This window comes from Puntigrus tetrazona, chromosome 20 (assembly GCF_018831695.1).
Source record: "Puntigrus tetrazona isolate hp1 chromosome 20, ASM1883169v1, whole genome shotgun sequence".
NCBI lineage: Eukaryota > Metazoa > Chordata > Actinopteri > Cypriniformes > Cyprinidae > Puntigrus > Puntigrus tetrazona.
Window position 1 is genome coordinate 22498618 of NC_056718.1, and position 19394 is coordinate 22518011.

Sequence of the window (19394 nt, forward strand, 5' to 3'; positions counted from 1 at the left end):
CTATCCGTGTTCGTACAGTACGTTTTTAAACATAAGCCCTAAGGAATCTTTACATTTAATATAAATATCAGTTAGACAGTGCAAAATGTGCAATGGTGGACTTGGTTTGACGCCGTTTAAATGAAACGAAGATGAATGCTTTACAAGACAATACATTGAGTTTTTATACCAATTCAATTTAAGTTAAATTTAAGCAACGTGCTGTTATGGAATCAGAATGACATGCAATATGTTACTCTCTCCTTCAATGATGAAACATACAAAAATACAAACACTATGAATCTTCTTTAATTTTACATTACATGTTCCTTCGGTTTTTTTGTGTGTGTGTGACAAAATAGAACCTATTTAAGCAAAAGTAATCAAGCAGGCACTCAAGTATTTCTTCTGAAAATTAAAAAACTGTTCTACCCTTGACAACTTTCACATTGCATATACCTATAAATATCCAATATATATATCACAGTGGCAAATATGTCAGCAAGACGTTTTCCTGAATTCCAAACTGAGAGTTTGGATTATCCCCGTGTTAGCCACAGATATCCAGCTAACAAGACAAATATCATAAAAAAAAATATTTCTAATGAGTCCTCTTGATATGACACAGGCTTCATTTTTCTGCCACTGGACTCTCAGGGGGAAACACGTCGGCGCAACTCTGGGGTCTCATAGGGGATTTCCTTCTTGCGCTCCTGATTGTGAGCTCGTCTTTGTGTTTAAATGTGAGCGGAACGAAACCATCGGCGTCAGCCACCAAGACGATCCACATGGGACCTGGGAGAAAAGGTGATATAATGATGATGCATATAAAAAAAAATTGCTAAAAATCATACTCGCCCTCAGGCTATACAAAACGTAGAGTAAACGCTTGTTTCTTCATCACAACAGATCTGGAGAAATTAAGTGTTACCTCATTTTCTCGCTAATGGATCCTCTGAATGGGTGATAAAAATATCGCAAGCAATCCATACAACTACAGTCTGCTGCGTGTTCTTAAACACAAAAACGTATCTATCAAGATGTTTTAAACTTCTAAAAAAGTCCCCTATAAGTCATTTAATCTGAATCAGAAGAGAAACATGCACAAATCAAGCACTGTTTACAGGTAAAACGGTCCAAAACGGTTAAAGAAATAGGTTTAGACAACATGGCATGGACTTTTTCACTGGAGGAAGTGTTATTATGGATTATGGGCTCTAAAATTGCATCATTTTAAGGCAGCGTTTACTTTTTGGATTGGAGTAGTATGGATTGCTTGTGGATTATTGTGATGTTTTTATCAGCTTTTTGGACTCATTCTCTGCGGAGGATTCATTGCCGAGCAAGTGATGTAATGCTAAATTACTCCAAATCTCTTCCAGATAACAAACAAACTCATCTGCATTTTGAAATTTACAGAAATGTACAGCGTAAGTGACAGTGGTTGAAGTATACATCAGCTGTAGAGACGCACAGCACAAAAGGCTGTAAGCTGATTCAAACTTAAACCCTCAAATCCGATTGCTCCACCTAATCGCTTCCTATTTTAGTCATTGACAATTAAATGAAGCCAAAGCGCACAGAACAATCTGTCTTCAACAAAGGAAAACAGGATTCGTCTTTTGCGCTGATTCATTAACACATGCCATCTGCTTGCTGTTGAACACTGAGATCGTTCTGGTGCTTCGTTCAGTGTGCAACGGTTGCAGCAGCTTATCAATGCAAAGGCTGACCATGCATCCTCATTTCTTGGATATATCTTGGCCAGCATTTCTAAATTGCCTAAAATGTCCAGGCTTTGGCTTTGTTTTCAAGCTTGCTGCAGCCAAATGACTGAAAAGCAGTTTGACCAATAGCATGGATGCACTGCATATAATCAACCAATTGTGTAACTGGAGAAGGTGGGATTTACAGAGAATGATCAAAGCAATGCAAATATGTGTAGATATAATGTACGAGGACTGCAGAGCACCAAAAGAAAACAAAGCCAAAACCCAGACCTTTTGGCAATTTGGAAATCACGGCCATAATTTAAGGGGGAAAAAAAAGGACTTATAGCGAACCTATACATATCTGCATCAGATTACATCTCATTTATTGCATATGCATTGTTTAAGGTGGTGGTAAATCTCCACGTTTTAGATGTGATGGAGACTCATTCTTCCAGACATACCATGCATCATCTCTATGACTGTCAGGCCGAAGAGTTCCTGCATCACTTGCAGGCAGATCCGTCCTCCGCACAGCAACAGCGGCCTTCTCTCGTCCGTATACACATTCTCAGACAACTGTTTCTGAAGGAAAAGACAAGCAGAAAGTACAGCACCATGAAGCATCATTCAACGAACCCGGTCATGTGGTCGTGGATTAAGTCTGATGATTTCCCTAAGACAAGTTATGCCAAGGTCAACAGAATCACTTCAATCTGACATCTGCTGACAAAGGGCTGTACCGACAACAGTGAGAGGAATTATGAGTTGGCGTGATGCCTCACAATGCTAAACGGCCTGTTGGTCTGACTAAGAGTAAAATGGGCTTTGTAGAGTCTTGGTTTGGATTAGGACTTAGCTCTAGAAGTAAATCATCTAATCAAATAATCATTTATTTTGCTCTGCAATGATTATATTTAACATTTAAATACAAATTAAGCAGCAAGTGCTGAAAATCTACTTATGAATTCAACTAATTCAGAACAACTAATAAAGTTAGCATTGTTTTAGTAAAACAAAAACAATAAAACTAATGTTAATAAAAACTCAATTAAAAAAAAAAAATTAATCATGAAAATGCCAGAGGTTATTATATGGGTCTGTGACCCTATATCATAATTTTGTAATGCGTTTATAAATTATGATAATTATTTATAAAAATTATTATTTAGATTAGTCAGAAATAATTTAGAAATGAACTATTTGTAAACATACATATATTATATAAATAATACTCTTTATACTAATTATAATGTGTATTATTTATGAACAATATGTATTATTAGTAATAATTATTTTCATTAAATCATTACATTTAATAGTAATATAAAAGGAGAATAGTTACACTTTTCTAATAAACGTTTTAACATTTTTCATATTATATGTAACTTTAGAGTCTTGAATTTTCATACAGAGATACTGGATAAAGGTAACTTTTCAATACAATGCCAAAAATATAATTCTATATGCAATTAATCAAACAAATAAATCAACAGAATAGCACTCTTGTTTTGTGTTCTTCAGAGGACTACAGACTTTCCCCGCACAAAGTTAAAAGAAAATGACAGGCCATTTCATACCTGACACGTAATGTGCACATATTGCGGTTCATAAGCAGAAGGATAACTGCATGCAATCTTTTTGCCGTTCTGGGTGAAGTCTCTGATTTCTGCGAGGCACTGCTGGACATCAGCAAATCGGGTGAAAATTCTCTCCATGTTCTGCGTCAGCTGCTCCAGGTTCTTCTCTTTGGACTGACAACTGTTCTTTGGCGGAGTGGCATCGGAGTATACTTTTTCTGAGGCCTCGTACCTTGGTGAACAGGGTCGACTTGAATCCCGGCTGGCCTGACCAGCTACGGCAAGCGTGGTCATGCGGCTGATGTGATCCATGTCGTAGGTTTCCAGAGTAACAGAAGAGGCACTGGATGCTCTATCCGAGAAGTCGGCAGAGCTTGCCACGGGGCTCAAATCTGAGCTGCGTACCTCCTCGACTAGTTTCCTCCGACTGGATGGTGAAATAATTACCGAGCCTCCGGGAAGTATTAGATCCTTAATTGATAGACGGTCCTCTTTAGAAAAGTTCTCAGAATGACGTCTAATCCCATGATGTTGGCTAGCCGACTCGGGCTTGGGAACCGCTGGGGTGGCACCTTCCTCATCAAATACCAGCTCCTTGGCTATTAGCCTCAAGATGTACTTGTCTGTGTTGGAGGAGGGGAGGAAAGCAGGATCATTGGACTTCTGCCGGCCAATCATGAAGAGCAACATCTTGTTGGTGAAAAAGCACACCCCTTTGGGCCTCTCATTTTTTTGTAGCTGGATCTGTTGCACATTAGGCATGGAAGATTCCGTGATACAGTAAACTAGGATCATGTTGCATGTGTTGGACGCAACGGCAACCGTACTGCCGCTTGGATCGAAGGCGATAATGTCAGGGACCAAGATGCCAGGTATGCTCACCTTCCTCGTAGTGGTGACTTTGCGCTCATAAGTCACCAGAATCAGATGTGACGAGTCCTGACCCGTTCCCGTCACATTATCCCGCCGCCTCAAGTGAATGAGTGGACTTGGATCAGATTTTCGGTGTTTGGCAAGAATGTGCGTTAGATCTATTGGTCCGGATGAGGAGGCGTGTCCAGAGCGCTCGGAATCACATGATCTCCGTCTGTCCAAATAATAGTCCGCATCCACTGTCAAAACGGGAGAAGGGCGGCACGTCGAAGCCTCTGACTCGTTAGGCAGGTCGAACGCGATGCCTGCGTTGAGCCCGCAAATTTTATCAAGCGGTAGTTCAGTCGCTACAGCCACTTGAGCCTCGTTGGTGGACTCGATGGCACAGATATACCCACCCACATCAAAAATAGGGCAGAAGGAACACGCCACCAGGCTTTTTTGGATGTCGTTCCAAATATACGAGTGCAATGAGCTTCCGATGGCAACCACCAGGCGGTTTCCGTCTTTAGTCCAGCAGGCACAATGGATCAGACCGCTGCCCTTGATCTCGGCCTTCACGCGACGATTATCGACCCGCACGGAAAACAAGACTGAGGCGTCTCGCTTAGTCAAAATGGCTAAAATGTCCATTTTGGGATGCCAGACGCATCCCAGGGACAGCAGCGGGAATGGCTCGCTCATTTCGCAGGTCTGCGTGCAGAGGAGTTTGTTCTGCTCTAAAGCGCTCAGCTGAAGTTGCCAAACCGTGACATGCTTTTTATGCTGGACGGCAAGCAACGCCGGGGAACCAGAGCAGCACAGCGGCCCCCAGAAGAGTCCCAAGACGTGTTCAAACTGTCCTATGACATTGGTGTCGCCAAATTTGGGCTCACCCTCGACAGAATACAAGGACGTGAGACAAACCTGCTTACCGTCCGTCCAGGCTATTCCGTGCACCGGGTGAATGGCTTGGTGCAGGGTATTCAACCCTGTTCTTAGAAGCTTGGCTTTTCCCAGCTCCATGCTTGGTTCGGTTTCTCCAATGGAAAGGAAAATAATGTTCCTGGTCATACAGAAAAAGTTTACGGTCAGAATCGAGAGATAGATGTAACTCTGTGCTTCAGTAGGAGAAGACTGCCATCACATACTCCAAGAATAGGTAAAGCCTCTTCCCTCACTCTCTAATCCTATTGGCCAGAGTGAGGCTCCACTCAAGGATGACCAGATTAGGCTGACACGACCCCCGACGTCATAAAACCCTCTGAGGTTGGGATGCTATGTCTTTTGACTTAGTTTTCATTTCTGAAATGCACAAAAAACACATGTAAGACAAACACTACATCAGGAGTATTAACCCTCAGTTTTCTAGAGGGTCGCAGCCAATCCATGTAGTTTTCAAATAAGCCTGAATGACTTGATAAGCTAGATCAGGTTCATTTAATTAGTGTTGAATCTAAAATATGCAGGGCCGTGGCCGTGGAGTTTGACACCTGTGCACTATACGGGTATTGGAACAACACCACCTTCTAATAAACAGCTTTGACTATCTTATTAATTATAAAGAGTACAAATCTAAAGTATATAATGATATTCTCCTAGGGAATTATGTGCTGCTACTTTAATAGCAACAGTTTGGACAGGACCCTTTTCTATTTTACATCGCAATGCCTCTGTGTCCAGCCTAAACCAAGATTCAAAAAAATTATTAATTCAGTCAGTGTTTAAGAACCTGACTGGTCTGCATAAAGACAAGTCCTAATCCCAGGTGAACACCACTGGTGTGACTTTAAATACAGACCTTGAGCGAAACTCATCGCCATACACCAATGTCTTCTAAATACACCATACGGATTAGCGTATTGATACACCCCCTTCTGTAGAACAGAAAAGGGCACTTCCAAAACTGTGGCAACAAAGATGGAAACATTAATAATGTAGATGTTTCCATCTCTGTTACAGCATTTTGATGCGTTTAAAATGACTGTACCCATATGATCATTTGTATTTGGCGATGCGTTTACGGCTCAAGGTCTGCATTTAAAGATCTGCAGACCAGTCAAGTCTTTCCACATTGACTCAACCAATCGTTTATTTTTGGAACCTTGCCTTATAGGCATTGCGATGTTAGAATTCAAAAGGGTTCTGTTTAAATGTTTGCTGTAAAACAACAATCACACAATTCCCTAGAAAATCATTTTATGCTTAAACATTAAGATTTGTACTGAAGGAAATTATTTAAGAAGTCAACCCTGTTAATTAGAAGGAGGTGTCCCAATACTTTTGACAATATAGGCACAGAAAGGATCCATACAGGGTCTAAAAAGGTCTATGAAGAATCCATTGCTTCTTGTCAACAGCACACGAAATTTAGCAGATATCAATTGCGCAGTTTCCTATAGGAATTACTCGATTTCATTAATTTTTCAGAGCAACTGTAAATGTGACCACACCATTACGAATACATGATAGCCATATTTACTAGTTATTAGTACTCAAATAAACTTGTGGTGACTTGTTAGCAGCCAGCATTAAAAGGGCATGCTATTTGTATGATTTTATAATACTACAGATAATTAACTGTATATAACATGATGTAACATGATCTATTTCAAGCCATTTTACTACAACAGACATGAAGGAAAAGGAGAAGCATCACATAAATGTCACTTTAAACTTTGGACATTGTTTTCACAAAATCTACTGGAAGCTAACGTGAGACAACAGAAATATTTTAAGAGCTTATTTAATTGTTTAGAGTTAAATATACAGTAGCAACAATAACTATAACAGTTAATTTTATAGAATTATTGCATTAGCGCAACTGTTTGGTTCACATGTTATTACACCAACACCACACATGCTGACCTGTGAAGCACGCAATTTAGATCTAGACTCTAGAACAATTCTAAAAATAAAGTAAAATATACTATATAAAATATACACAACTACTCTTAAAAATAATATTCTAAACATACCATTATGCCGCTCCGGAAACCATGGCAACTCCGCGCATAGCGAAACATTAACTGGGCATTGCCCCGCGGAGACATTTGAAGTCATGGACAACCGGAAAAAGAATGCCACTAGGGCATTCTGGGAACTGTAGTTCTCACGCGAAGGTTTGATTCCTTTTAAGAATCGACTCCTTCGAACAGTTGGTTTTAAGTGGGCAGTTTTGACGATTTAGTATTCCTTCACTTCAGGACATAATAATCTTTACGTGGTTTCGGTTTTAGCACGTTACTTTATCTAAACCATAGGTACATTATATATGTTTTCTTATATTTTGTTTAAAATCATTAATAGGAGTATCTGTTGGAGCCGTGCTTTAGCTAATAAAAAAGCTTATATATAATATTTGTATTTACAATAAACAGCAAATTCAAATACCCTATCTTCGTTTAAAAAAGTTTATTAAATATTGTTGAATAAAATCGTTAGTTGACGTAGCAGTAAATGATTATTGACAAAATGCCTCTTTGGGATGAAAAAAAAAAAAATCCGTTCACTTACAGAACACAAGCCTCTAGGGGAAAAACAATCCTGAAGTAGTTCAATTTAGTTAAAGCTAGTTTGATAAACCAGTTCATTTAAAAACGACTCAAGGAACGATTATAATTAAAAAGCCTATCGCTAGTTCAAAACAACATGATGGAGGGCAGCACTGAAACAATATTAAGGAATTTCGACGAGACAAGCCATTTTAACGGCTTAAATGTGAACGTTTCGTGACCGCTTGTGTAGCCATGTACGAGCTAGCATTATTCGCGCATCGTTACAATTCTCCTTAAATGTTAAAACAAACACTCTTATTCAGTCAGCCTATAGAAAGGTACGCAGGTACAGGCATATTTATAGCATGTAGGGTGCAACAGCGATATATTTAATATGTAGTACATTCCGTAGTGCCAGAATCTGACGAAACAGACGGTTAATCAGACGGGAATCGTGTCTTATATGTCACGGCGGCTTGACCGTGGCAAACTCCCCGAGGGCGCGTACAGTTAGATTTGATATGACAGTGGGCGGAGTGCAGTAGAGCCGCTGTCTCACAGTCTGTCTCTCTCTCTCACTACTGTAGGATCTACCCGCGCTAACAGAATGGGTGTCGAGGTTGAAACAATATCTCCAGGAGACGGTAAGACGCTATCGTCTAATAAGTTCGAATTCCAACAATTCTAAACGTTCTAAACGCTCTGGCAGATTCGATTATTTTATTTATTTATTTTTTTGATACATTGTATCGCGGTAACGTTCTGTCGCTCCAATTACATAATCCATTCACAGTCCATAACGAGTACAGCGCGCGTTATTTGCGCAAAGCTTTGAAAACTTAGCATTTCTGGCGAAACGCTCGCGGCGACGAGGACGTTTCCCGCGCGCTGTCTAGTCAGGGATTTAACGTGTGTCTGTGCCCGGCGGATAACGCGTGCCGTGTGTGCCAGCTCAAACACTCCTCTCGTTATGATTCCTCGCTGCGGCTGTCAGATTTCATCGTGTGATTTTTGCTTCTAAAACGCAGGTTGATGTTGTTGATCACGTATGTGTCTCGGATGGCAGCACCCTTGCCCTGGCTAGACACGAGCTTTGATGTTAATCTGAGGGGGCTTTGCAGGGTAATTTGGCACAGTTGGCAGAGTCACTGGGTTTCTGAGACCTGATCTGGTGTAATGGCACGGTAAGACGCTGTTATGCGTGCCACTTGTTGAATTATGTGTTTGCTGGTGGCACCAAGCTATACTGTCCGGACATGGTGACATTTTTATTGGCACATTGTTGACATTTATATACTGTATAGCATGTGCATAGCTCTATTCCTCGAATCTGATCACACAGTCCTTCAGAAGTCATCGTAATATGCTGATTTGCTGGTCAAAAACTGTTTCTTTTAATTTTTCAATTTTGAGTTGTGATATTTAATATTTTTGTGTATTTCGTGGTTTATTTCTGTGATCAAAGCTCAATTTTCAGCATCGTTACATCATCAGAAATCAATGTAATATACAGATTTTCTATATAAAAACATTTATTAGCCTATTATTATTATTAATAATAATAATATATATATATATATATATATATATATATATATATATATATATATATATATAATTATTATTATTTATATTTAAAATATTTAAAAAAGTTTTTTAAGATTCTTTGATGAATGGCAAGATCCGAATTTATCTGAAAAAAAAAAAAATTGTAACATATAAAATACAAAAGCTTAGAGTTAGTATATTTTTGGGGGGTGGGGATTAATTAATAGTTTTTTTAGCAAGGATGCTTTATATTGATCAAAGCATTTAATATGTTGAAGAATGTGTTTATTTCACGTAAAGTTTGTTCTTCTGAACTTTCGATTTATCTATATACTAAAAGAAACTTATTTAAAATAGTTAACATATTTATTTAATATAAAATATAAACAATATATTTAATGTTTTACTGACTTTGCTGTACTTCTGGATCAAATAAATGCAGGCTTGGTGAGCAGAAGAGACTTCTTTTAAAAACATAAAAAGTCGTCCTGTTCAGAAAATGAACTGGTAGTTTATGACATGATGTACTTTATGTCAGCCATAACTGTACTTTCACTTTGCGAGTATTAACATTGTAAAAACTCAACACGCATTCTATATGCTTGATATGAGATCTGTCTGAATTCAGAGCCGAGAGCCTGGTTATAAATGAACCATTATTATGCATTATATTACATTATGACATGATCATTAGACTCTGTAAATAAGTTCTGCAGCGACCGTGAGCTCATTTGATTTTGACACCTTTCAGACGTAGAATTCTTGGCACAGGTCAGCAAACTGAAGAACTGTCTACCGGGTTCACCAGTGTCAGGAATGAATGCCATGCAATTGCGCTTTCACTTTTCTCGCTCGGCTCGGGTCTCCAGCGTCTTGTGGGCCGCTCTCCGCTGACATCCTATCTGACCCCCACCGGCCTGCTGTCATGCGGCTCACATTCCTGTCCAGCTCTCCCACACATTAATCAGACACCACCATCGCCACACGCGTGCGCTTTCTTCGGATCAGGACCGCGGATGAAGTCCGAGACCAAACCCAAGCGGTCTCATGACCGTAGAAGCCGTTTCATGCATTTCCACGTGATTTGATCAATCCCTCTGGGGTTTGCGTGTTAAATTAGGATGGCAAGCGACCAATAAAACGTTCTGCAGTGCATTAAACCCGCTAAAACTTTATAATTAGTGTTCGAAGCTACACTACGTGATAAAGACCTTTGGTTCCTGGAAGCTGAGTGGCGGTCGGCCGATAAGATTGGGCCTGGTCATTTATGTGCATTACACATCAGATGGTCAACGAGGGTTGTGTCTAACTGGCACTAACTGTGTTGTTCTCTTTTTTTGCAGGAAGAACTTTTCCGAAGAAAGGACAGACATGCGTCGTGCATTATATAGGTAAACAATCTGCTGTAACCGTTCTCATATGTTGTTCATCAAACGTTTCTCTCAGGCGACATGCGCCCTGCAGACTACTAGCTCAGACAGACAGGAAATAGGATGTCGATAACAACATTCTGTCTCCCCTTGTTTAATGTTTACTTTCCTCTAAGTATCCCTGTGCTTTTCTTTGAAAATGCAGGCAGAACTTTAAATGCTGCTACATAATAAGCCCTTAGAATTTTTATTGCGTGAACTTTGGATCTTTACTATCACGCTTGACATACAGGAAGCTGCCAACTGGACCAGAAAATGAATGCCTTCCACACATTATGTTCATATTGTTACCTTTAAAATACAATAGAGAAAGTCTAAGAGCACTAGTAAAAAATTAAAGCAGCATTTGCCCTAGGTGCTCTTCTACATAGATTTGCGGATAGGCTTCTTGAAGCATCTTGGAGATGTTTCAACAGTTCTTCTGGATTAAGCCTTTGTTTGGTTTCTTCATGTCATTCCTGGATGATGATCCCATAAGATCTCCGTGTCGAGCACTGGCTCAATCCTAATCATTTTCGCCACCACTGCAGTTCAAAAGAACAGCATTTATTCAAAATAGAAATAACACTATAAATGCCTACGGACATTCATTTCAGAATTACAGTTTTATACCCCAAACTTTTTAATATGTGTTGTATATAGGACAAAAATAATATTTCTTGCTCAATATTCTGATCGAACTATTTTATATTGTTTTGATTATTATATTACATTTTGTGTCATCTTTAAACAGAAATATTTTCAACACTGACAAAAGCATAAAAGCTTTTTCCTGTCTAATCAGAATTATCAGAGGTATCTGTATGTGTATCAGGACCGAAGTGCACAGCTTGAGGCAGAAGAACTATGCTAGGGTCCAGCAGCACTGACTGTGAGCTTCTGGCAGTCATTAGCGCTCAGAGCAGCTAACAGGGTCAGACTCACCGCGGACGTCAATACAGCTCTTCTGCAGTACTTAATATAGCGCTGCAGGGCCTTCGCTGAGAGCCCTCGAGCCCTCGAGCCCTGGAGTGAACCAGATGCAACACTACCACCAGAGACAGTCAAGTCATCACTCTTCGGCGACACAAGCCTTTTGGCTGAAATGGACAAAAAGTAATAGAGCAAATGTTTAGAGCGGGGAACGGGCTATTCTCATTTATATATGATCACAGTCTGAATTTTGAATGCAAAATCTACTCTAAAGTGATTTTAAAATAAAAAAAAATGTTTTAAAGCGTGGTCAGAATATGTTGTTGGCGTCATATGCCATTTATGTATTTTCTGTAACTCATATGAGATAATTAAATCAAACAAATGCAAACGGGCAGCTAAAAAAGCCCCATGACCGTCACATGTATCCTGTGTGACACGATAAATCGACAGACCATAAATTCTTCTTTTTATGAAAACCCGAATAAATGCATTTTCAGTTTTTTATGGTTTGTGGCGTTACAAATTTCATTTATGCTATTGATCAAACGTTTAAGGTCTGTCTCTTTGTTTTATGCTCATTTAGGCTGCATTTATTAGAGCAAAAATGCAATCTAATTTTTTATTAATTACATTACTCCAGTCTGCAGTGTGACATGATCCTTCAAAAATAACATGCTGCTTTATGATAGATAATCATTTCTTATTAATATCTATGTAAAAAAACAAAAACAAACAAAAAAAAACAGTTGTGCTGCTTAATATTTTTTGGAACAGTTTCAGGATTCTTGAAAGCAATTGAACATTACTTGTCTTTACTCTCACCTTTCATCAATTTAATGCAAAGTATCAATTAATGAATTGATCTCAATTTTTTTAACAGTATTATAAGTAATTGTTAATTCTAGACTCTATTTGTATCTAATTTTTAATGGAAAAATTATACTTCACCTTGACTGAATTATGATCGGAGAGACTCTGAATGATAATTGCTGCTTTGCTATGGAACCCTTTGTTCCACTTTTTAATATAATAATATATCATAATGTTCAGGTTGTATATTGTCAGCAGTCATAGTTGCATGCCAAGCGAACCAGGATGTATTTTATCACAGGCTCATGCCTGAATTAGCAGAGAGACCCCCACCCTTTGTACACCTACCTTTCTCTGACCCAGCTGGGCAGAACAAATCAATTAGCCCAGTCCGGCTGGATCCCCTGGGGTTTATTATTAGAGCACAGGAAGCCATCAGACCTCCCGTGACTGGCGGCTCTATTAATAACAATGGCAACACTATGTATAAATATGCTCTGAAGAGACACCCATGTGATTGGTGGTGGCTCCAGGATTAGGCCACTGTAATGGCAATGAAGAGAAAGCCACCATAGGTGTCCAGTTTCCTGAATCCTGACCAGGCATTCGCATTAAGGTAGTGACGTCATGCGCAGTTATACCTTATGCTTCTTTCTTTTGATTCTGGAAGATACTACGCTTTGTGAGAGCCACAGTTCATTGCTCAATGTTTTACTCAAACCTTGTTTTCTAATGGTATTCCAATTTCAATATTGACCCAAAAATCGGTTATTCTAAACTAACCCGTACGACTGCTTTATCCATGGAACTCAAAAGGAGATGTTTTGCTAAAAAAAGTCTGCCTTTGGTTTCAACCACAGCAAACTGGCTTTCATCCATCTGCATCTGGATGTGAGACACAGCTTATCAGCTAAATTTTTGTACTCTTATTAAAAATGATCTAAGCGTCACGTGATTCTATCATTCTGAAATGCTAATGTTGTACCCACAATACATTTAATATTATTATCAGCGTTGGAACTGTTTTCTGTCTAAGCTGCTTGTGTTTATTAGTATAAATAGTTATTAATACATAATATTAATTCTTAATTGCAAAATCACTTCTCATTCATACTGCAGGACCTTTTAGGTAATAATATTAGTTGAAAAACAAGCATTGAAACCCCACCGGAAATAGTATACTGTACCACCTGGGCACATTTGGCACTCTTTTCAACTTAACTATGATTCATGATGCTCTAATCCTATTCTGGCATACTATATAGTACGGCTAGTCTGGAAATTGGGATGTAGCCAGGGTTTCAGGTTCTGGGAATGAGTTGTGCAGGTCACCATGCAGCAGGCTGTAATATGAGATTAGGTTTAGCATTCAAATTGTTGAACAGCCTTACACATCACCTTTCAAATGTTAGGGGTTACTAACTAAAGTAAATGAATAGTTTTATTCACCAAAGGTGCATAAAATGAATCAAGAGTGACAGTAAAAATTACTACATAATCTGTTTCAGATACATGCTGTTTTTTTTTAAATGTTCCATTCTTGAAAGAATCCTAAAACAAAAGGATTCCATAAAAATATTAATATTTGTTAATTAAAAGCAGTACAATAACAGACAATAAGAAATGCTTCTTGAGCAGCAAATCAGCATCAGAAATATTTCTGGTGGATCACGTAACACAAGACTGGAGTATTGATGCGGAAAATTTAGCTTTGCATCGCAGGAATGAATTACATTTTTATTATAAACATCACATATTTAGTTACAGCAAATAACTGTTTAACAGATTGTATTGGAGTGCAGAGTAATTTGTGTTAACCAGCTGATAGCACTGCTTTTAGCACTCTCTCTCTCTCTCTTTGCACTTGACATTTCCGCCAGCATACTCTTGTTTGATGATACATGAACCGTGCATGTGCCGTGCCATGCGGTTTTCTGCTGACATGTTTTCGAGTTGAAATGCGCCAACAAATCTATAAGAGGCAGTCACATTCAGGTAGCATGTGCATCTGATTACATTTGAAGCTGACTGAGAGAAAAAGGCAGCCAGCTCTTGTAGACGGATACTGTAAGCCATGGTAAAAATAGCTGCCTGCTGGACTGGTTCGCACTCTTTCCCACCGATCTCTCACGCAAAGGCTCAGGAACAGAGAACAATTTCGTGTTTTTTTTTCAGTAACGCCGGTCGGTATATCAGCCTCCCACCCAACATGACCACCGATTGTTTTCATGTTCGCATGGGAGCTAATAGTAGAAGCTACGACATACTCTGTGACTTGTACAGAGCTCTGTGACTACTGCAGTTCTAATGACCTTAATGCAGCACCCTAAAACACCCAGAACACCCAAAAATGCCAATAACATCCAAAAAAAACATCCAGAACAACCTAACAACAATCCAAAATATATTAGCAACCACCTAGCAATAACCAAACTAACAACCCCAAAATCATCAAGAACATTCCAACAGCACCCTAACTCACGAAAAACATCTAGAAAACCCTAACAGCCAAAGAGAACACCCTAAAACATCCATAACACCTCAGCAACACCCTAACAACCATCCGGAAGACGTTAGCAACAGCCTAAAAACCACCCAAGAACACCCTAGAAACAACCTAAAACATCAACGCCCTAACAACTATAGAGAACACCCTAAAACACCAATAACTTCCAACACACTACCAACCACAGGAAAACACCCTTAAAACATCCAGAAAACCCTAGCAGCACACTAACATATACTGAGAACATCTAGAACAACTAACAACCCTAAAAACTTCCATAACACTCCAGCAACCCCTAGCACCCTAGAAACAACCTAAAACATTAACACCCTAATAACTAGAGAGAACCCTGACCTGGTCGTGTATCCAGACCAATCAGAAGAGAGCCTAATGAATATTAATTAAACAGGCAAAATCAACCTGTTTTTGGCAGAGGTCCCGGGAAAGGAACTGTAAAAATATATGTTAAATAGATGTTTTTTGGTATGCCATGAATTCTTGAGGACATCAACACTAAAATAAAACTCCAAAAAACTTGCACAATATGGGGACCTTTGAAGCATTCAACCTAACAATCACCAGATAACACTAGAAGCACCCTAAATACATCAAGAATACTCTTAACAACCATCAAGATGACCCTAGCAACATCCTAAAAACAAGGAGTAGACAGTGCAAGCTGAAAAGATATTCTAAGTACATTTTTGGATTGCTGACCGGAGGTGCAACAACATATTTTCTGTAAAGCTTTTGACCTTAGCAACTTCATAGCAACCGGTAAGGTTTTGCATGGGCAAGCACTACTCATGTTTAGAAAATGTAAAAATCTAACTTATAAATAGACTGATAAAGGATATATATAGGGTACACCAGGTATATTTAGTCAGTTTAGTTCATTCGTAAATAAGCTTTAGTTCATCCTTCTAGTAGAACAAGCTACTATTATAATATACTGTCTGGTTTTGGAATGAAGCCAGCTCTGCAGATATCTTGGCGTAGGGTCCTTCCTGGAAGTCTCAGCTCCATTTAAGTCCAGGGGGAGTGTAAGTTAATACTGTACTGTATGAGAACCACCTCTCAGCATGAGGGATCTTTCATATCTCCCTCGGCATGAGCGAAACTGAAAGGAATAAACGCTTCTAATGGTGTGTTAGACTCATTTGTCCTCACTAAAGCATAGTTAGATGGTTATTCATACACTTAATGTTTAAATTCAAATGTGTACTGGTGACAGTGAGTTCTGTGTAACAATATATCTCATAATATAAACTGCAGGAACAGGGAAGCTTGTACTTTTTAGGAAAAGGAATTTGGATTTAGATTTTACATTCATATTTTATTTTTGTTAAAATGAATTATGCCAATTTAACTTGTTAATTTTGTTGTTATTAATTGAAATAAAAAGTGGTTAAAAATAAAACGGTACATGACAATATATTATTAATTAAATCTAACCATCATAAAAAATTAGTTGAGTTAACAACTCCTTATTTTTAACTGCCCTATTTGCAAAATAATATACAAAACATTTGCATTTTAAATTTGTATTTAAGCGCATCTGATAATCTTACAAACATTTAACATCCTTTATTTTCCATTTGGCAATCTATATGACTATATGAGATGTATTCTTATATATACATATTCGTACTGTAATCATGGAAGACCAGATATGTTATCGGTTGTGTCTTCCTCTCTCTTTCTCTTTTTCGTGCTGTGATATAGACGGAGGCAAAAGGTGACCTACTTAAACCGGCCAAATAATCCGCTGAATTAGGCCAATGTTTCATATTTCATTCTTTTTGTTCATTTGGATCACAAGAGCTCAGATTCCACAGGAGATTTAGATAAGCACAGAAACGCTCCCTCCGGTGGGTCAGCTGTGTGTTAGTGGACCACGCCTGTCTGATTGGAGGCACCCCGCAGACTCCTCCAAGCAGTTAAACAAAGAATCCTCTAGTGCTGTGTGCTGTTTTAGTCAGGACATCCAGTAGACTTGCGGTACAAATTTACAGAAATCTTTTTTTCCTGTGCAAAAATAAAATATTCTAGCTATTTAAAAAGTTGCATCGCAGATTCAACCAACCAATGCAAAATTTCATGTAGCTCAGTTGGTAGTGCATTGTGTTATACATGATAATATTTGATCACACGATCATGGATTTGATCCCAGAGAACGCATGTGCTCATTAAATGTATATGCACTATAAATCATAATTTTGCACTATTTCTATAAGGGGTAGGGTTAGGTGGTGTCATTCATATGAATTACATCTAACATGCACAAATTACCATAGGATGTGTGTAAAAAGTCCACGCGTTGCATTTAAATAAACACCAGAAGATCACCTTAAAAACATCCTAAAAAAACTACCCAGAACACTCTAGCTGCAACCTATAGCAGCACTCTTAAAACATCAAGAACACCTTATCAACACCCTAATGAACACCTAGAACCTAGCAGCACACTAAAACATCCAGAATACCCTAAAACTACCCAGAACACCTTAAAACATCCTAGAAATCACACAGGACATTATAACAACACCGTAACAACCACCTATAGCAACACTGCTAACACATCCGAAACATCCTAGTAACACCTTAACAACCACCCAAAAGACTTCAAAAGCTATCCAGGACATTTAGAACACTAGAGCAATGCTTATCAACCACCCAGAAGACCTTAAACATTTCCAAATCACTCCAACAACCACAACACGCCTAAAATCTATCTAGAACACTTTAGCAACACCCTAACGACCACCAGATCACTCTAGCAACCATCTAGCAACACCCTCCAAACCTCCCAGATGACCTTAGCAGCGCCCCAACATCCTGAACACTCCAGTAACACCATAACGCCCAGAAGACCCTAAAACTATCACGAAGGCCTAGAACCACCTAGAACACATTCAAACTAAGCGGAACACCACAACACCCCGTAGCAACCACCTAGCAACACCCTGTCCAGATCACTGTAGAAACACAAAAAAACGACTCGAGAAAATGTAAAGATTTTGATGTATTTTATTTTTTTATCTATGTGTCTGTATTTCATCTATGTGTCTTTCTCATGAGTGTGATGTCAGTATAAACTGCTGGCATCATTGGGTCTGTTTATATCATGCTTGATGTGCTTGATGTGGACTGTCTGTTTCACCAGCTGCTGTTTTAGAGCAGTGTTGTTTTGTCTGTTTTGTCCAGCATGCTGCAGTGCGAATCTGCTGTTTAAAGGATGCTTGAGGACGCTGTTGCTGTTTGTTGTTACGGTGGTAATTGTGTATTCAACTCGTTTTCTATGTAACTGCAGGGATGCTGCAGAACGGAAAGAAGTTTGACTCGTCACGAGACAGAAACAAGCCGTTCAAATTCAAGATCGGCCGACAGGAAGTCATCAAGGGCTGGGAGGAAGGAGTCGCACAGGTATTCGAGTCTGATGATTCTTGAACATTTCAGTCGGTTCTTCTTGCTCTATAGTATTTCCATCTCATTTCAGATGAGTTTGGGTCAGCGGGCGAAGATCACCTGCACCCCAGATATGGCTTACGGGGCCACGGGACACCCTGGTGTCATTCCTCCTAATGCCACTCTTATATTTGACGTGGAGCTGCTGAAACTGGAGTGAACCGCTAGCTTCTGCAGGGCCGAAGTCCTCAAATGGAGAGGGAGAAACACGAGTCCCCGCCCCACCAACAAAACCTTCTTCATCTAGACGCTCTCCGCATCAAACTTGTGTGTTTTTGCCAATAAATGCAATGTGAAATCTTTCTACACATTAACGCTATTTTGGCATCATGTTACATGCAAAGCGTATTTTTTTTCTTTTTCATATTACACTTTCCTGAAACTATGTGAATACAATAGGATCATTCAATCAGTATTTTAATTTATACCAGACCGAATCCACCGCCTTGGCGAATTTGGTAGGGTTAGTATTTTACAGGAGGGTGTAATGGTTTATAATTCTGTATTCTGAGGGGCATTAACAACCACTGTCTGCATTGCCACTTTTGATAAAAGTATATCCTGCTGAACGCATATGATAAAATGATAATGTTACTGTATTTACTATTATATTTTATATATAAGTCTATCCCTTATAAACATTTGCTGCAAGTCTCATTCGGATCTTTAAACATGAGACGTGGAACAAACTGATTATGTACCGTGGAGTGCTTTGGCTTCAATTAACATTTTATCAACTTGCTCTTAATAAAGATATTTGAACTCTTTGAAATCTGTGTGCCCTCGCAACTGATTTATTATTGATTATTATCTGTTCTACTACTGTGTGTAAAATAAGGCGGTAAAAATATTCATTACTTGGAGGTGAGACTTTAAATTTTCCATTAAGCAATTTTAATTTGTATAAAGGCGATATTTAAGCTAAGACATTTTTTTTTTACATTCATGCACACATAGATAAAAAGGTTTCCACACAAACAAAAACTGTGATATGTCGCCACCTGCTGAAATTAATACGACCGCGATTTTGAAACCCTCAAAATAATAATATGTCGTATCGCTATATTATACGTATAGCGTATCATAATACACAGTATCAT

General features: G+C 38.8%; 2 protein-coding genes across 3 annotated transcripts; one reads left to right on the forward strand and one right to left on the reverse strand.

Annotated features, from left to right (window-relative positions):
* Positions 1-127: 127 nt before the first annotated feature.
* LOC122324950 (WD repeat and coiled coil containing) lies at positions 128-7185 on the reverse strand. 2 transcript variants are annotated; one of them, XM_043219741.1, is made up of 5 exons: positions 7099-7185; positions 5272-5425; positions 3269-5186; positions 2153-2273; positions 128-774 (listed from the first exon to the last, which is right to left on the reverse strand). In XM_043219741.1, exons 3-5 carry the CDS (start codon positions 5144-5146, stop codon positions 611-613), a joined length of 2163 nt encoding a protein of 720 aa, XP_043075676.1. In that variant the 5' UTR covers positions 5147-5186; positions 5272-5425; positions 7099-7185; the 3' UTR covers positions 128-610. The 2 variants fall into 2 exon arrangements, with proteins under 2 accessions (XP_043075676.1, XP_043075675.1); XM_043219740.1 differs by having other exon boundaries at positions 3269-5425.
* A 924-nt stretch (positions 7186-8109) lies between these two features.
* Positions 8110-19066, forward strand: fkbp1b (FKBP prolyl isomerase 1B). Its single transcript, XM_043220511.1, has 4 exons — positions 8110-8261; positions 10509-10556; positions 18140-18252; positions 18326-19066. The coding sequence occupies exons 1-4, from the start codon at positions 8225-8227 to the stop codon at positions 18452-18454; spliced, it is 327 nt and encodes a 108-aa protein (XP_043076446.1). The 5' UTR covers positions 8110-8224; the 3' UTR covers positions 18455-19066.
* The last annotated feature ends 328 nt before the right edge of the window (positions 19067-19394 follow it).